Source organism: Puma concolor, chromosome B3 (genome assembly GCF_028749965.1).
Source record: "Puma concolor isolate L17-30 chromosome B3, mPumCon1.1.hap2, whole genome shotgun sequence".
Taxonomy (NCBI): domain Eukaryota; kingdom Metazoa; phylum Chordata; class Mammalia; order Carnivora; family Felidae; genus Puma; species Puma concolor.
In genome coordinates, this window is record NC_141672.1 from 49938038 (window position 1) to 49955262 (window position 17225).

Consider the following 17225-nt stretch of genomic DNA (forward strand, 5'->3'; position numbering starts at 1 on the left):
ACAATAAATTAGAAATATTGAATTTGAAAAACAGAGATAGATTATGCTATGCAAAACTATGCTTTGTGAACTATAATCCATAGAAGACAACAAGAAATGCAGAAAGAAAAGCCGTGCATTTGTGTATGAGAACAGCTTTCAATATAGCATCCCAACTCCCAGAACCCATCCTTGAAAATATCAAGTGAAAAGGAAACTATTTTTCTCTGTGTTACATGTTTTAAGCCCTCAGTATCTAAACACCTTACTGATAGAGATTTAAAGGTTGGTAATTACACAGCTCAGAAATGTTAAAGTATCTGGCATTTGAGAACCTGGTGTTGGTGATTCTCAGATCAACCTCTAAAGAAACAAAATTGTAAAACCCAATAATATTTGTACAGGAGAACCACGAGGTTTTCAGGGAACCACAGTTTCTTACGGTCTATGTTTTATTTGGTTAATGCTTACAATTAATCAATCACACACAAAGGGTAAGTCAAAATGTGAGCTCACCTAGGTGTGCACATGACAAAGGGCCTGAGCCAAGGTTACTGGGATGCTGTCCCCAGGGCATGTTGCATCATGATTATCTGCTGAAACCATGTGCTTAGCCCATTTCTCACTTCCCTTCACTTGTCAGGATTTGTTCATATCTCTTTGCAAAATTTTCTCAGAATTAATCTTCTCATTCATTCCCATTACAAGGTAAAGCTTTTTCTGAAACATGCTTTGTTGCATTAGGAATAATACCAGAGGCTAAAGCAAACACAGCAGTATATAAACTCAGTTAAATAAGAAATGCAGCTTTATTTTTCATCTATCAGCTTAATCTCTAATTTGAGCCCTCATTTCTCCTGGAAGGGGGAAAATGTGATCTCGGTCAATTGGTCCATTCATTTGGAGACGAAGGCACCAGTGGAAGGGGTGGGGGATGGAAGCCTCAGGCTTTGACATCCCCCTGCCCCCCTCCCCTCCCCCTGCCCCCCCCCCCCCCCCCATTCTCTGAGTCAGCTTTGCACAGGTCTCCAGCCTGGCTCCTGGTGGGTGGAGAGTCTTTGTGAACACATCTAAGCCTGGACCACTGAAAGCCTCCAAGCAGCCACATCCTCCCTGGGGCCCTGCTACCTCCCTGGATCTTCCAAGAAAGCAGAGCAACATCCCAGGCTGCTTTCACAGACTCAGACTACCTGGGTTTTCTGCTGTCTCCCCAGAAAAGCAGGCTCCAGGCTCCTTGCTGCAAGATCAGTTATGTCTCTACTTCCCCCATACCTGAGATGTCATCTTTTCACTCCTGCCCCAGTCTCCTCAGCCCTTAGCCCTTACTCTTCATGCATCCCCCAAACCAGGAAGGCTCACGTCTTTCCTCAGAGCTTATAAGTACAGGTGCTAGAGCAGCTCCTCAAGGGAGATGGGGAAAAGGCAAACTACCAGGAGAAAATTGAAATATCGACGAATGTAGGGGCTCCTGGGTGGCTCAGTCAGTTAAGCATCTGACTTAGGTTCAGGTCATGATCTCGCAGTCCATGGGTTCGAGCCCCGCATTGGGCTCTGTGCTGACAGCTCAGAGCCTGGAGCCTGCTTTGGATTCTGTGTCTCACTCTCTCTCTGCCCCTCCCCCACTCTCACTCTGTGTGTCTCTCTCTCTCAAAAGTAAACATTAAAAATAATTTTTTTAAATATTGATGAATAGGGGCGCCTGGGTGGCTCAGTCAGTTGAGCGACCAACTTCGGCTCAGGTCATTATCTCACAGTTCGTGAGTTCAAGCCCCACGTCGGGCTCTGTGCTGACAGCATAGAGCCTGGAGCCTGCTTCAATTTCTGTGTCTCCCTCTCTCTCTGCTCCTCCCCCACTCATCCTCTCTCTCTCCTTCAAAAATAAATTTTAAAAAAACATTAAAAAATATATTGATGAATATTTCCAAACATAATCCCAAGTCCAAAGTTTACATCTTAAGAATGCTTTTAACATAGCCTAGTATCTCTCCATGCATACCTTTTTTGAGCTTAGCCATTTTGTGGAGTGAACAGGACAGAGAGCTTTAGTCTTATTTGGCAGAAGTCAAAATTGAGGCACTAAGTGATTCTCCAGTCTCAGCATATTCCACACCAGGCATATTAAGACCATCAGTGATTTGATGGATGGGGAGAAGACAGATTGTTAAATATTTCTGGCTTTTCGGGAACTCCCACTGGGCCACACCTAACAAGCCAAACTACCGTATTAATGAGCAAATCAAATATGACAGGATCTGAAAGTGCCAGAAACACTCACTTGCTTCAAGAGAAGCCAAATATATTCAGGTAGCAAGTGAACGGTCACAGTCACAGACAATTACAGAGATGGCAATTCGGTCAGCTGTGCTGTCTACAGATTCTAAGGGAATTCAACAGTATAATAAGTCTGGGCTCTCAGTCATCTTACTAAATATTTAAAACAGCAGAGCCTAGGTAGTAGCCTTGGTTGACAGACTCATACATTAAATATACTGAGTGGAATGTACTTAAATAAGCTCAGTGAACATGAACCTCAGCTCACCTTTATCCTGCCCATCCCCAGAGTGCAAGTGACCTGTTGCAGGGTCACTTTGGACTTCTGACATATCCCTGGATTTCATAACTGATTAGAAGTAGGTCAAAAGGCCAGAGAACAGTACTAAGCAAACCACATGGATGGGGTAAGTAGGTCAGCTGAAGGGCAGTCAGAATTCAGGTGTATAAAATAGATCTCAAACCCTGTTTCGGAAGAGGGAAAACAACATGCAAAGAACTGAAAACCCCTTCAGCCCCTTACTCAAGTGGTCTTGAGTAAGTTGCTTACTTTCCCTAAGCCTCGGTTTCCTCATCTGTAAAAATGGGAAGAAGGCTACAACTTGCCCACAGAGCAGGTGAAAGGATTAAATGAGGGAATGCACATTAAGCACCTCGTCAGAGCCCTCAGGAAACGCCGGCTGCAGTTTTGATGAATCCGAAAGTGGAATGTCAACACAATCGGCTCCACTTAGAAACATACTGACTGTTAATCTATGTCTATCTAAAATCTTTCTGTGGTGGCCCCCAGAATGGGCCTCAGAGACTTCCCACTGTAGAAAACATCACTGAGCAAGGGCCCCAGGCCGCCTGGACAGCCTCGCTGTGCTCGTACAGGGGCCATGCCTCCGGGGCATGCTCCCACCGATGACTCAGAGAGCATAGGGCCACCTCTGACAGTTGACTTTGGCCCCAGAACAGCCTTGTGGCCTTGCTGGTTCTTCCTAGGACTTCAGGGCAGCCTGGGATGTCCTTTCTCATTCTTCCCTCCCTCTCTCCTTCAGTGGTACGGAGTGGGGGGAGGTGGTCAAACTAGCCTCACAGTCTGATACTCTCCCAGGCTAACTTGGCTCCTTCTACATTTTCTCTCCCACAGGCATTTGCCCTGATAAAATCTTTGCACGTTTAATCATGTCTTAGCATCTGCTTCTCTGAAGACATGGATTAACTCACTTTCCCAACGTTCATTTCCGACAATGGGCAACTTATACTTGTCCTGTGAGGTCCGGACAGTTTGTTCAGGTATTCACAAGTGCCATTTCATCATAGCACCCGCGGGGGACCAGTAGTTGAGCAGCAGGAATAGCACAAGTCATTGTTGGCAATTCTGGCAATGGACTGTTTCTGATAGAGTCTGATAGATTAACACCACCCTTTGTTGAAGAAGCAAAAGCCTCTGATGACATCCTAAAACAGCACGTGTTTGCCTTTTCCAAGGCTTACACACACACACACACACACACACACACACACACACACACAAATAGCACCCAAGCTGGAGGCAAACAGTGTGCAAAGATCAGCCTGTACTACAGATTAACACAGACTGCTTTGTGGGCAACTTGTTAACACGGCAACTGGCTCAGTGAGTTATCCCTTCACTTTCCACACATAGACCCTTTTCTTTTCTCCCTACTGCACCCCACCTTCCTTTAAAAGGTAATTCAGGGGTGCCTGGGTGGCTCAGTCGATGAAGCTTCCGACTTCAGCTCAGGTCACGATCTCCAGGTTCCTGAGTTTCAGCCCTGCCTCAGGCTCTGTGCTGACAGCTCAGAGCCTGGAGCCTGCTTTGGATTTTCTCTCTCTCTCTCTCTCTCTCTCTCTAAAATAAAAAATTAAATAAAAAATTAAAAACTAAAAGGTAATTCAAACAAGAGGCCTAACGTAAGAGCTCCTGCCGCCTCATCAGCCCAAAGGTCCAACGCAGGACTTTCTGATTCTTACTAAGTTGTCTCTACAGATGAGCAGTAGGGGGCTTTTGCCAGGGCAAACGTGGGTCTGAGGAGTCAAGAAATCCGAATCCTTGAGTCCTTTTAGCTGAAAGCAAAAGAGGCACCCTGGGATTTCCTTCTGAAGTCTGGGATCCAAGGTGGGGCAATGCCACGGACTGACAAGTGGGACGGGACAGCTGAAGTAAAGGCGTGCTGATCCCTTCAGATGCTTATTGGTGGCACCCCTTCCAGGTGAGAAATAACGACACAGCAGGTAAACTTCTGTAAAACAAAAGTTTGCCGACAACGTGCTTTCAGGCGTCCTCCTAAAGCCGAGCATCTCCAGTGGGTTGACAGGACACCTGCCGTCCTCCCGGATTCCCACGTTCGGAAACGAGCCGCCGAGTGGCTACGTGACCCGCCGGAGGTCCCGCCCTGGACCGCCCAGAGGGCTCAGCCCAGCCCCGGCCCCGGCCCCGGCCCCACCCCGCCCCGGCCCGGCCCCACCACGGTCCCGCCCCCGACCCCGGTCCCGCCCCGCCCCCGGCCCCGCCCCCGGCCCCGGTCCCGCCCCCGCCCCCGGCCCCGGCCCCGCCCCCGGCCCCGGCCCCGGCCCCGCCCCCGGCCCCGCCCCAGCCCGGCAGGGCTGGAGCGCACACTCCGGACGGCAGGGGTCCCGCGCGCGCCCCGCCCCCGACGCCCCCGACGCCCCCGACGCGGCGGCCGCGGAGTCCTGGGCGGGCCAGGTCCTCCCTCCGCCCCGCGGCCGGCGAGCCGGGCCCGGGAAGGCGCCGCGCCCAGGGGCGGACCCCAAACTTTCCTCAGACTCAAAAGCGGCGGCGCGCGGCGCGGAGCCCGCTCCGCCCGTCCTGCCCCCGGCGCCAGGCCGCTAGTCCAGCTAGCTGCTCAGCCCCCGCCGCCGCCGCCGCCATGGCCAAGCCCCTGACAGACCAGGAGAAGCGGCGGCAGATCAGCATCCGCGGCATCGTGGGCGTGGAGAACGTGGCCGAGCTGAAGAAAGGCTTCAACCGGCACCTGCACTTCACGCTGGTCAAGGACCGCAACGTGGCCACCCCCCGCGACTACTTCTTCGCGCTGGCGCACACGGTGCGCGACCACCTGGTGGGGCGCTGGATCCGCACGCAGCAGTACTACTACGAGAAGTGCCCCAAGGTACCGGCCCGGCGGGAGGAGCCCCCGGAGTGACCCTCTTCACCCCGTTCTTGCCCCCGTCCCCCGCGGGGAAGTGCCCCCCGAAGTCTGGGCTTGACGTGTTCGGGAGGCAGGGGACGGCACTGCGCCGCTCCACCAGAGCCCCACCCGGGTGCGGCGGCGCCGCGCACCAGCCCCACCCGAGCCGCCGCGCCCGTGGGCTCCGGCGACCGCCCAGTGGGCGACCGCCCAGGTTACCCTCGCTGCCCGCTTATTTCACTAACTTTTTTGGAACGTCTCTGCTCATCTGCGTTTAATAGGAGGTCTCGGGCGCCTCCTGCCTGCACGCCAGGCACAGTTCTAGGCCAGGCGGCCCCGAACAAAATGGACAAAAGCGCTGCCTTGGCTAAGTTTAATGTTTAGAGAGGGGAGACAAATTGGCCGTGAAAGGGGAATGTGAACTGGGAGAGAGGGGGGGCGTGGAGAGGAGGCAGAAAAGAGGAGATGAAGGAAGGTGCCTCACTGCTCCTAGAGGCTTTGGAGGGGCTAGATTGGGGGATGCGTGGATGACCCGGGCTTCTCCTGCCGTCTGAGGTGGAGAGGGAGGGGCAAGGGTGCCGCCCCCGCAGTCAGAGCTCTGCCGGCTGGCTCCCAGCAGTTCCCACCAGTGAGTGGGGTGTGGAGCTCCTGCACTTCCTTGTTTTCCTGCGGGCTGGAGGCAGAGGGCCAGGACGTGCTCTGGCCTCTGAGACCTACCGAGGAGCTGCTGGTGTTCACAGACTACCCCTGTCCACTGCGCGGGGGCTGGAATGCAAGGGTCCTTAGGGAGGTTTCGGGCGCACAGAGGGACAACCTATGCCAACCTGGCCAACCTAGGAAGGTGGGGTGGCAAGGTTGGAAGGAACCTGGCAGGGAGAGGTGTTGTGTTGTGCATAACGAGGTGGGTGTGAGTAAGGATTGGAAGAGGAAACTGGAAAGACTGGCTGGAGGCATCTTGGAAAGGGTGAAAGTGGAATATACCCAGGAGGCAGTGGGAAATGCATATAAACATTTATTAGGACTGTTTTCAATATGTAAAAGCATGAAAAGAAAGAATACTCCAGAGAACCAATAAGCAAAAGAAATTCTCATAGTAAGAAACTGCAACTGTAACAAAGCATTCAAATGCTTCTGTGCCCCAGAAGCCTAGGCCTCTACCCAAAGGTGGCAACTGCTAAAATATAATCTTAGAAAGCACTTCGTGTATTCTTCTATTTATTGTATCTTTTTATTTGCATAGAAGGGACTGCAGCTTGGGACTTCCCATTAAAAATACTTTTATAAGTTTTTAAGCTGGAGAGTGAGACAATGAGCCATATTTTAGAACCTCACCCCCACCCCCCACACACCCCTCCATAGCCTTTAGCACCATAGAATACACTGACCTTGTATGTTTCTCCGCCAGTGGCCTTATCTGGTACTTTATTGTTCTTCTGTCCTCTGGCTAGTTTCTTCACTGGCCCTGAGTGCAGGTATAAACTGGGTATTCTGAGAATCATACACTGGGGATACAACAGCAAACAAGATTCATTCCGCACATGTTAATAAACTGTCTCCTCAGGGGTTCCTGTGTGGCTCGGTTGAGCATCTGACTCTTGATTTTGGCTCAGGTCATGATCCCAGAGTTGTGGGATCAAGCTCCTTGTCAGGCTCCGTACTGAGCGTGGAACCTGCTTAAGATTCATCCTCTCTCACTGTTCCTCTCTCCCTCCCTCCCTTCCTTTGCCCTTCTACCCAATCATGCTCACGCTCTCTCTCTAAAATAAAATGAACAAAAATAATAAAGTATCTCCTTTGTGACAGTTGTTCCCCTAAACAGGAGATCACTGGCCTCATTAGAGCAGAGAATGGAGCCAGTAAATGTGTCCAAGCTTCCCTCCCGTCTCCCCTGCTCTCTGGGAACCATGCAGATGAATCCCAAATCTGGACCTCTAGCCTGAGTTCCTTTTCAGACTCCATTCCTACATTTCTGAGTGCTCAGTGAACATACATACTTAAATCTCTTCCTATTTCCTCAAACTCAAATCATCACCCCCCCACCCCCACCCAATCCTGACCTATCTTCTGTTTCTAATTTAATGGCATTGCCCTCCTGGCAGTCACCCAGACACAACGCTGTAGTCTCACCTTTGATCTCCTCCTAGATTCTTCATTCAACAAGTTGCCAAATTCTGCTGATTCCCGTGGGTCCTCTTGAAATTACCCACTCCCCTGCATTCTCCCTTTTCTGAGCTTGAGGCCCAGGCTCCTGGTGTATGAAGTAGACTTCTGAGTGGTTACCTTGCTTTCCACTGAGTGGTAAAGCTGGCAGTGTGTGGCTGAATGTGGGTAGCCACTGTGTTTTGTTTGGCCAGAGAGACACCTGTAAGCAGTTAACTTTTCAGTGCCTTCAAGCAGGACACACACACCCCAGTTCTTGGCCCAGGACTCCTCATTGTTTCATGTGACTTCCATTACACATTTATTTTCCCTGCCTGGCTCCTGGAGGCATCTAGGTATGCAATCCCATCTCCCTCTGGGCACTGTAGTCCAATTAAGCTTCCTAAAGGAACACATGTTGCCATTTGTTCGGATATCATGGCCCCCACTGCCTGTCACAGTCATGCATTTAAGGTCCTTCTCAGTCCAGATGAACCTGTCCCTCCTATCCTATCTCCCATTATTCTCCTGGACCTACCTTGCTCTCCCACCAAACCAATCTTCTGTCCCTGTCCCTGCCCTGTACTCCCCACTTCTGGGCCTCTGCCCACAGTGCATCTGTCACGTGTGATTGCCCTTCCCTCCACGTGCCTCCATGCTCAACTCTTACCTGTCCTGCAAGTCAGTTGTGTTGCCACCTGTTCATATGTCTTCCCAGAAGTACCCGGGTCCTCTGATTGATGCTAGAAATAAAAATAATATTATTTTTAAAATATTAGTTCCTGTGTCTTTTTATAACCCTTTTGAAAATGTCCACTTTATGTAATATATACATAAAATGTCAGTAACAGTAGTGCATGTACACAGTTTTTAAGGTGTGTTGGAGATGTTCAAATATTTTACTACCAGGAGTATGTTTTAAGTGTTCAGAGACCACTGACTCAGGTTGGAGAGAGTTCAATTTTTCAAGGTCTCATATATCCCCAAATAGGAGATGAGGTTTCCTCCCTGCCAAAAATTATTTATGAGAAAACAGGAAATCACTTTAAATTCATGTGCTTGTAAAGTCTGTCATATAATGAGGTGCTTTTTCAATTACTTTAAGCAACAACATTTTTTTAGGAAGACCTTGAAATGTCTTAAAATGTCTTAAGTCCGTGCTAATTTGGAATCATTAAAAGGGAAGCAAAGAAAGTGAACACATGTAGTCATCTGCAGGTGTGACCTCACAATTGCAAACAGGCTTTTTATACATCACTAAAATGTGAAAAGCAATAATACATTGTGGTTTTATTGAAAAAATGAATGTACAGGGAAGAATGGGGAAAACTGCACTGACGTTATGCAAATGATACGTGTGGCTTAAGGCGTTCTTTCCTGTGCTATAATAGCCTCATGGACATCCATGGGGGTGAGTGACACCATGCACCTCTTTGGCGTGTGTCTGCCTCAGGAAAGATACCTTTTCCCAACTCACACAGAGGCATCTAATAAGCTAATAACAGCTTTATAGATATTCAGAAAACTGGGATAAAAATGATGATGATATACTCTGGAAGATCGCATTATACTACCCACGAAGATATGGATATTGACTATCCGTGGGAACACATAAAAGCCAATTGTTTCATTAAATGAAAGTGGCAAAAAGTGAAATTTCTAAGTTGAAATTTTCATATAGTATTTTATTCTAAATATATGTGTGTAACTAATGAGTTAAATATTATAATAAAAATCTGTTATGTTGAAGTATATTCTTTTTATGTTTTCAGGTTGACCAAATACTTTCTTTCTGCTTCTTCCTATCTGGAAATGAAAGAATCCCTAAAATTTGAAGTGACTTTATAGTGATGCATTTATAGATGTTTGTTGTTTTGCGTTTGGCCAAAAAGAAAAGGGGAACTGATATGGAAAGTAAGGCATCGTAAAAGGGGATGATGAAGTTATTCACTGATCTTCCTCTCTTTTTTTAATTAGTAAATTGCGCTTGTACTTTGAAAGGTTTCAGGCAACTCTGACCTTTGCACCTTTCACATTCAACTCATAGTATTTACCTGGCTTTCTGTCAAAGGCCAACGGTTTCTAAGTCGCTAGAGAAATTCCCCACCTCATCAAGAACAAACCCCAATAAACCTGAGGTAATCTTTTGTTATTGCCAGATCATAGCCTTTCAAGAATAATTGTATCCTAAAATAATCGCAGTATTACTTGCAGTGGTCAAAGTGGCAATAGTCTAGCCTTTGGGTGTATCTTGAAGGAGTTAATCTTTACGTTTCTTGGATGAGTCGAGATGATCACAGTCAACCCCACCTGACTGTCATCCTATAAGTATTTTACAAGTGATTGATGAGCTGTGGCAGTCTGACTTCTGTCCAAAACATAGCTTAATTTATGAGGTTTATGAACAGGAAGGAAACACACACACACACACACACACACACACACACACAAAACACTGAATCTGATTAGTTGGATGAGTTTGCTTTTTTTCTCCCTAGGCATAGAAACTACTTTGCCAAAAATAGGGTATAAAATGGTTTTTCTCAAAGCCAGTTGTCAGTTATGCTTTTATTTAGCGCTTCATACCTCTATAAGAGTCTCATTTGAATTTATATTAAAGTAGTCTTGTCTGTTTGTTTCTTATTGGTGACCTTTTGTGCTTTTATGTTGACAAGTAAGGTTGGCCTTCTAGCATTAACATGACCTCTCTTTGTTTTCAGAGAGTTTATTACCTCTCTTTGGAATTTTATATGGGCCGAACATTACAGAACACCATGATCAACCTTGGTCTGCAAAATGCTTGTGATGAGGCCATTTACCAGGTACATTGTCTCCATATATCTTTGCTTCTCTCCCCTTAAATTTCAAGTTCAGTTCAGGAAACTTGGGAGCATAGCACCAAAAAAAAAAAAAAAAAAAAAAAGTGAAAAGTTGTTTCTTTATCTGTGGCTATTACAATTAGAAACATAAACTAGTGGAGATCTCTGGTTTAAGAGAAACAAAGAGAACTGGTTTTGCCTCATGAGAATTTTCTTTTGCAATCAGTTTTTGACACATTACAAATTACATGTTAAGAATCAGCATCTGAACAAACCTTTTAAAAGTACCTGAGCCCCTGCTATCAGAATCACAAGTTTTACTTTGGGCTCCTATCTACTTTTTTTTTTTTTAAAGAATTTATTTTTGAGTAATCTCTACACCACTGTGGGGCTCAAACACACAACCCCGAGATCAAGCGTCACACACACGCTCCACCAACTGAGCCCTCCGTGTCTACTTTTAAAAATGATCAAAGTTTGCCTATTATTCATACATCAAGGCAACATGTATAAATAATAGGTTTTTAAAATTGCATTGACATACTTGCTTTATTGCTTAATGAGATGTAAAATACACTTCCTCCTTAAATGAAGAGCTTGAGGTCTGAAACTCAATATGCTAATTTGTTTTCATGAATGTATTTAACTGTTTCTCCCCAGAGCCTCAGGGATCTCCACGCTAAAAAACAAACAGTTTTTAATCCTTTTCATGTGATTGAAAGGAGAAATGTGTATTTGCAAAGACACATTCTAAATGAGAGATTGTTCTACCCACTCCTTTTCCTTAGCATGGGATTGTCTCATGTGGCCAGCTGCTGTCACTAAGGACTGTTTTCCTTCACGTGGGAGAGGTATTTTCTATGAAAGAATCATTGCAGCTCCCCTCTGTTTCCCTTTCTTTGCGTCCCCTGATAGCAGGTGAAAATAATATACCTCCCCGCCCTCGCATAAGCAGGTGGGTAAAGTAACCCCTGTCAAGCTACTCAAGGTTTACAGCCTACTTTAGATTTACATTTTGAGAATTGAAAACATCCTGAATGTTGACGTTACACCGAAAGGTTTTTTCCAAAGTGGCCTCTCCTTTATTTCACTGTTATTTGTTCACAGCTACTCAAGTCACATATTTGTGTGGTATTACCTGAGTTGCTTAACCATTGTGTTGTTGGCTTGCACAAGGACCCCAGTAAACTCTAGTCACCAGGGAGCAAATTTGAAAACCTCTTCAACAGTAAACAGACAAAGCCATTCTTGAATTCTGAGAAGATTTAGTCATTGACACTGGTGTGAGAAAGCCACTTTTGGGATAAAGGTGGGGATCCAAGTAGGTGGCTCCATGAAAACCTGGGCATCAACTTCAAGCATGCTTTTAATTTTTATGGATGTTTGTAAATATGTTTAAGTATGTTTCCATTTTAAATAATACTGGATTTTGTGGATTGCATCACTTTCAGCTAAGAATACAGTCCTTTTCACAACAAACCAGTATTAGCCAAGCATGGGCTAGGTTACTATCTAGTCAACATAGAAGAGGTCATTTAATTTATCTCGCTGTCAGTTTCTTCGTTGCAAGACAAACAGTCCAGAGTCATCTCCAGGGCTGCACAATTCTGACACAAGTCCATGCTGATGACAGTGGCCTCTGGCTGTGCACACCAAACGCTCTGGGTCAGGGAGCTGGTTGGGAACCAGTTCCATCTATCACCAGCGTCACAGAGGCTCATTGGCCTCCCATAGTCCCTTACGCACCACAGAAAGAAGTAGAGGATTTTAGCCCTTACCAGTTGGCCCACAGGGCTGTTTCCCTGACTGCTATCTGACCCCAGGTCTCCTGAGCAGTGACTCAGTAACTGGTTTTGGGTTAACAACCATTGACCCTACTGAGTAAATATGTTCTGGTCATGAAAAGATGAACTTTAGTTCATCCCAGAAGGTCTGACCTCATACTTTTTGATAGTTTTCAAAGTCCTTCAGCCCAGTTAGTATCAGAGTGGCACTGGACCATTCCTGAGGTTTTACCTCTTAGCACACACAAAAGAATAATTTTAAAAATGAGGGGTAGCTAACATTTATTGAGAAATATCTGTTCAGGGTAATTCTACATGCTTTGTATACTCTCATTTAATTCATGGCAGCCCTAAATGAGGCAGATACTATTATCCTCATTTTTTACTTTTTAAAATGTTTATTTATTTATTGCGTGAGAGAGAGAGAATGCGTCTGCATGAGGGGCGAGGGGCAGAGAGAGAGGGAGAGAGAGAATCCCAAGCAGGCCCCACACTCAGTGCAGAGCCCAACATGGAGCTTGATCTCACGCACAACAAGATCGTGACCTGAGCCAAAATCAAGAGTCAGACACTTAACTGACTGAGCCACCCGGGGGCCCTGTCCTCGTTTTTTAAATAAGAGAAGTATAAGGAGAGTTACTTTGCCCAGAGTCAGGTAACTAAGAAGTAACAGAGCCAGTAATGGACATTTGGAGCCTCCCCTCCTCCCCGAGCTGCTGCCGTGCCGTCTTGTGTGGTATGCATCTGCGGTCGCCACCATCTGCAGTGGGCATCTGATGCCAGAATACTCTGTGAGGGTGCCCACAGAATGGAGTACACAGATGACCCAGGTGCCTGACCCAGAGCTTTAGGAAATGACTATGCTTTCTGAAATGGCCTGCATTTGTATCTGCATCCAGTGTGTTTTCCTTTCATCACTAGCTTGGATTGGATATGGAGGAGCTAGAAGAAATCGAAGAAGATGCCGGGCTTGGCAATGGTGGTCTTGGGAGGCTTGCTGGTAAGTGACGTGGTGAGTGTGCTCTGTTGTCTGGACAGTCAGTGGCTTCTCAGATGCTGCGTACCTTAGACCATGCTTACAGGAACCAGAAAGGCTCTGTAGGAAGAGTGCAAGGTGTGAGCTGGTTATAGATGGATTTGTTTTTGAGTTTGCACTATGGTTTGATCAGTTCTACACAAATAGTAGAGAAGGGAACTTGAACAAAAGAGACATTGCTTAAACCCCTTGGAGACATTGCTTAAAACTCCAAAGTTAACCAGCTCCTTCCTGTGCGCTGAAGGGTTTCCAAAGTGGCCCCTTTACTTCACAGTTATTTGTCCATAGCTGCTCGAATCCCATACTTGTGATAGGTATGACCTCAGTTGTTTAACCATTGTGTTGTTGTCTTATGCACTTGACAGTTCACTTTTTGACTGACTAGTAGGCAGTGATACACTTGTTATATTTTTGGTATGATTTAGTTCATTAATATCTTTTTTTTTTTGTTTGGACGCAATTTGAGTGCTTTATCCAGGAAATGCTTTTTCAGCGAATGTAAAAGAAAACATTTAAAAAAATACTAACTCCATTAAATTAAAGATATGCTTCCTTATGACCAAGCAATTCAACTTTCTGATATTTACTCTAAAGATATGCTCAAACAGGTACACAAGGAGGCATGTGAAAAAATTATTACAGTATTGTTTATTAAGGCAAAATATTAGAAATAACCTAATGTCCATTGATATAAGAGTAAGTATTAGAACATGTACATTGCAGTAAAAAAAAAACACGCAGTAAAAATATTACAGTAAAAAAATAAAAACAGTAAAATTGATCTGTATATACTTCTCTGGGTAGACCTCTCAGGGGGAAGGAAAAAAACCCCAAGTGACATTAAAAGTAACACAGTGTGATACTATTTATGTTTTTTAAAAATTAAATATTTTCTGGGGCACCTGAGTGGCTTAGTTGGTTAAGCTCCTGACTCTTTTTTTTTTTTTTAATTTTTTTTTTTTTAACGTTTATTTATTTTTGAGACAGAGAGGCAGAGCATGAACAGGGGAGGGGCAGAGAGAGAGGGAGACACAGAATCTGAAACAGGCTCCAGGCTCCGAGCTGTCAGCACAGAGCCCGACGCAGGGCTTGAACTCACGGACCGTGAGATCATGACCTGAGCCGAAGTCAGACACTTAACCGACCAAGCCACCCAGGCGCCCCTCCTGACTCTTGATTTCAGCTCAGGTCATCTGATCTTAACGGTTCTTGAGTTCAAGCCCCTTATCTGGCTCTGTGTTGACAGTACAGACACTGCTTGGGGTTCTCTCTCTCTCTCTTTCTCAAAAATAAATAAACATTAAAAAAATAAATATTTTCTGTAAGTATATGTATAAATTCATAGGGAAAAAAGTCTGGAGTTTGAAATATTCCCTCTGATCTTTCCTAGAGAAGAGTGCAAAATAGAGGGTACTAATGCCATCTGTAATGTTTCAATGTTTTTTTACAATGAGGTTGTATTGTGAAATTTATTTTTTTATTTTTTTAATGTTTATTTATATTTGCAAGAGAAAGAGAGTCGAGGAGGGTCAGAGAGAGAGAGAGAGAGAGAGAGAGAGAATCCCAAGCAGGCTCTACGCTGTCAGCGCAGAGCCTGACGCAGGGCTTGATCTCATGAACCATGTGATCATGACCTGAGCCAAAATCGAGAGTTGGATGCTTAACTGACTGAGCCACCCAGGCACTACGTATTTTTTTATTTTAATTCTAGTATAATTAACATACAATGTACATGTGAAATTTAAATTGAGTAATAAAAATGTACCATCATACATGTATGTATCAGATTGTGCTCTATGAAAAATAATCTATCTCTTCTTTTTCAGAAATGATTTTACTCTTAATTTTACACACACTTTCAAATTATGGGAAATCCATTTGTGTGTATTTTGTAGCATTTAATCCTTACTACATTAGTTGCAGTGTTCGTTAATACTGCTATTAGTATTAGAGATACTTACTACCTTATAAAGTCAACCATTGGACAATTTAGTAGGCTTTCCATGGGGCTATAGGAAGACCAGCAGAACCAGTGGCATATTCATCTAAGAATGACAACCAGCCTGCCTTTCATGTAAAGCCCCAGGCCTATTTGTTGGCTGAGTTAACCCCACTCTGTGCCTGACATTAATGACCTTGCTCCTGATAAGGAGATAAGGTCAAAGAATGAAGTGGTGAATGAGGCTTGAGTAATTCTCATTAGACAGCCTCATTTTTACCTGACTGAAAAGGTTGGGACCCCATTCTGGTCAAGCTCTAAGAATAATTTGAGAGTGACCCAGGAAAAGACAAGTGGCCACGGCTCTGAGAGAGCAGAAACTGGGGGAGAGTCAGGCTACATGAACATAGGGACTAGAAGACCACTGTGATGTTACAGTAACTTGAAGGCGTTGGCTGTTGGCTTTTGTGGATTTTCCATTTTAGGGCCCCACCATGACCCTAACTCAGTCCATTTCTGTTTGATCTACAAATGTTCTTTTCAAAAGGTTTTAGATCCTATTGTACATTTCCTCATTCTCTGTATATTTCTCAGTTCAAATTCCTGAGAGGGACAATCAGATTAGTGTAACCCCCCAGGTTGCTCCTGGCCACAACATAGATCCCTACTCAGTCTTTTGATTGGCTGCTTTGGATCGGAGGTTCTGTCATTAATGTTCTTAGCCACAAGTAACAGAAAATCTAGCAAAAATTTGTTCAACCAACAAGGACATGTGTTGTCAGTAAACAAGGACTCCTGGAGTTGGGCCGTCCCAAGATTAGTTCAACAGCATGATGCTGTCAGATCTTTGTGGTTCTTTGGGCTTTCCTCTCATGGAAAAAAAAAAAAAAATGGCAGGGGCAAAGAAATCTTTCACTGCATCTTGCAGATTTCCTAGCACCTCTCATTAGATTGTAGGTCATTGTGTGCCCATGATTGGCTTAGAAGCTTAGACCAAAGCAAGATTCATTTCCTGGCCCAGCCTCCCTGAAGCATATGGCCACCTGAGATCTGAACAACATTGGAATTCCACTAGCCAGAAAGAGAGGCTACCACAGATGTCCAGCTAGTTGTTTAGATGGTAACATGTAAATTATACTCTCCTGGGGCCATCTTTTCAAGTAGGGGCCGTAGAGACAGCTTCCCTTAGAAAGGGTAGTGTGAGTGACAGACACAATAATGGATATATCTAAGGCAGGCCATCTTCTTTATCTGTTCTCAAAAAAAATGCCAACAATTTTAAAATGTTATTTTTAAAAAATTGAATACCCACTGCACAGCTGTCTCTGTGCTTTAAAATACAAATGTGTTTTAGAGAAAATGTCATTTGGCTGCCGCGTTTTTTAAAGAAAGATGAAATTTGGACTAACCTTGATGACTTTGTTTTTTGCCTGTGTTCTCTTTAATTTAGCCTGCTTCTTGGATTCCATGGCAACCTTGGGACTTGCAGCTTATGGATATGGCATCCGATACGAATATGGAATCTTTAATCAGAAGATCCGAGATGGATGGCAGGTATGTGAGCCATCTTTCAAAATTTTGCTATTAAAAATACTTCTCCTTCATAGTATTCTGGGCGATTTATAATGTACAGACAATTAATTTAAAGCTTTTAGTAAAGCATTTATCTGGCATTTAATTGACATCACTGAAAACTATCAGTCTTCCCCCTTTGGGATGTGAGTTCCCTAAGAGCAGAGAGCCTACCAATATCATTCAGCACCAGATCCATAAGCACCTCACATAGTACCTGACTCATGAGAATACTCTGAAAATATTTATCATTGACACCTGAATGTGGACCACCTACAACGTACGATGTCTATTCTCTGCAGCATGCAAGATGGAGGAATACATTTTTTGACTTATGATCTTCCCCTGTAATTCTTGATGGTAGAAAGCATGTTCCCATTTTATAGGTGAGGAAACAGACTTTTTGTAATGTTTATTTATTTTGAGAGAGAGCGAGGTGGGGGGGAGCGGGGGGGGGGGGGGTGAGGCAGGGTGGGAGCAGAGAGAGAGAGAGAGAGAGAGAGAGAGAGAGAGAGAATCCCAAGC

General features: G+C 45.0%; 1 protein-coding gene across 1 annotated transcript in view; it reads left to right on the forward strand.

Moving 5' to 3' along the window:
* The first annotated feature begins 4891 nt into the window (after nt 1-4891).
* Nucleotides 4892-17225, forward strand: part of PYGL (glycogen phosphorylase L) — a 43991-nt gene continuing 31657 nt past the window's right edge. The window contains exons 1-4 of the mRNA XM_025919486.2: nt 4892-5393; nt 10271-10372; nt 13075-13153; nt 16579-16682. Of these exons, the coding sequence (XP_025775271.1) occupies nt 5151-5393; nt 10271-10372; nt 13075-13153; nt 16579-16682 (528 nt within the window). The 5' untranslated portion in view covers nt 4892-5150. The remainder of the gene's footprint in view (nt 5394-10270; nt 10373-13074; nt 13154-16578; nt 16683-17225) is intronic.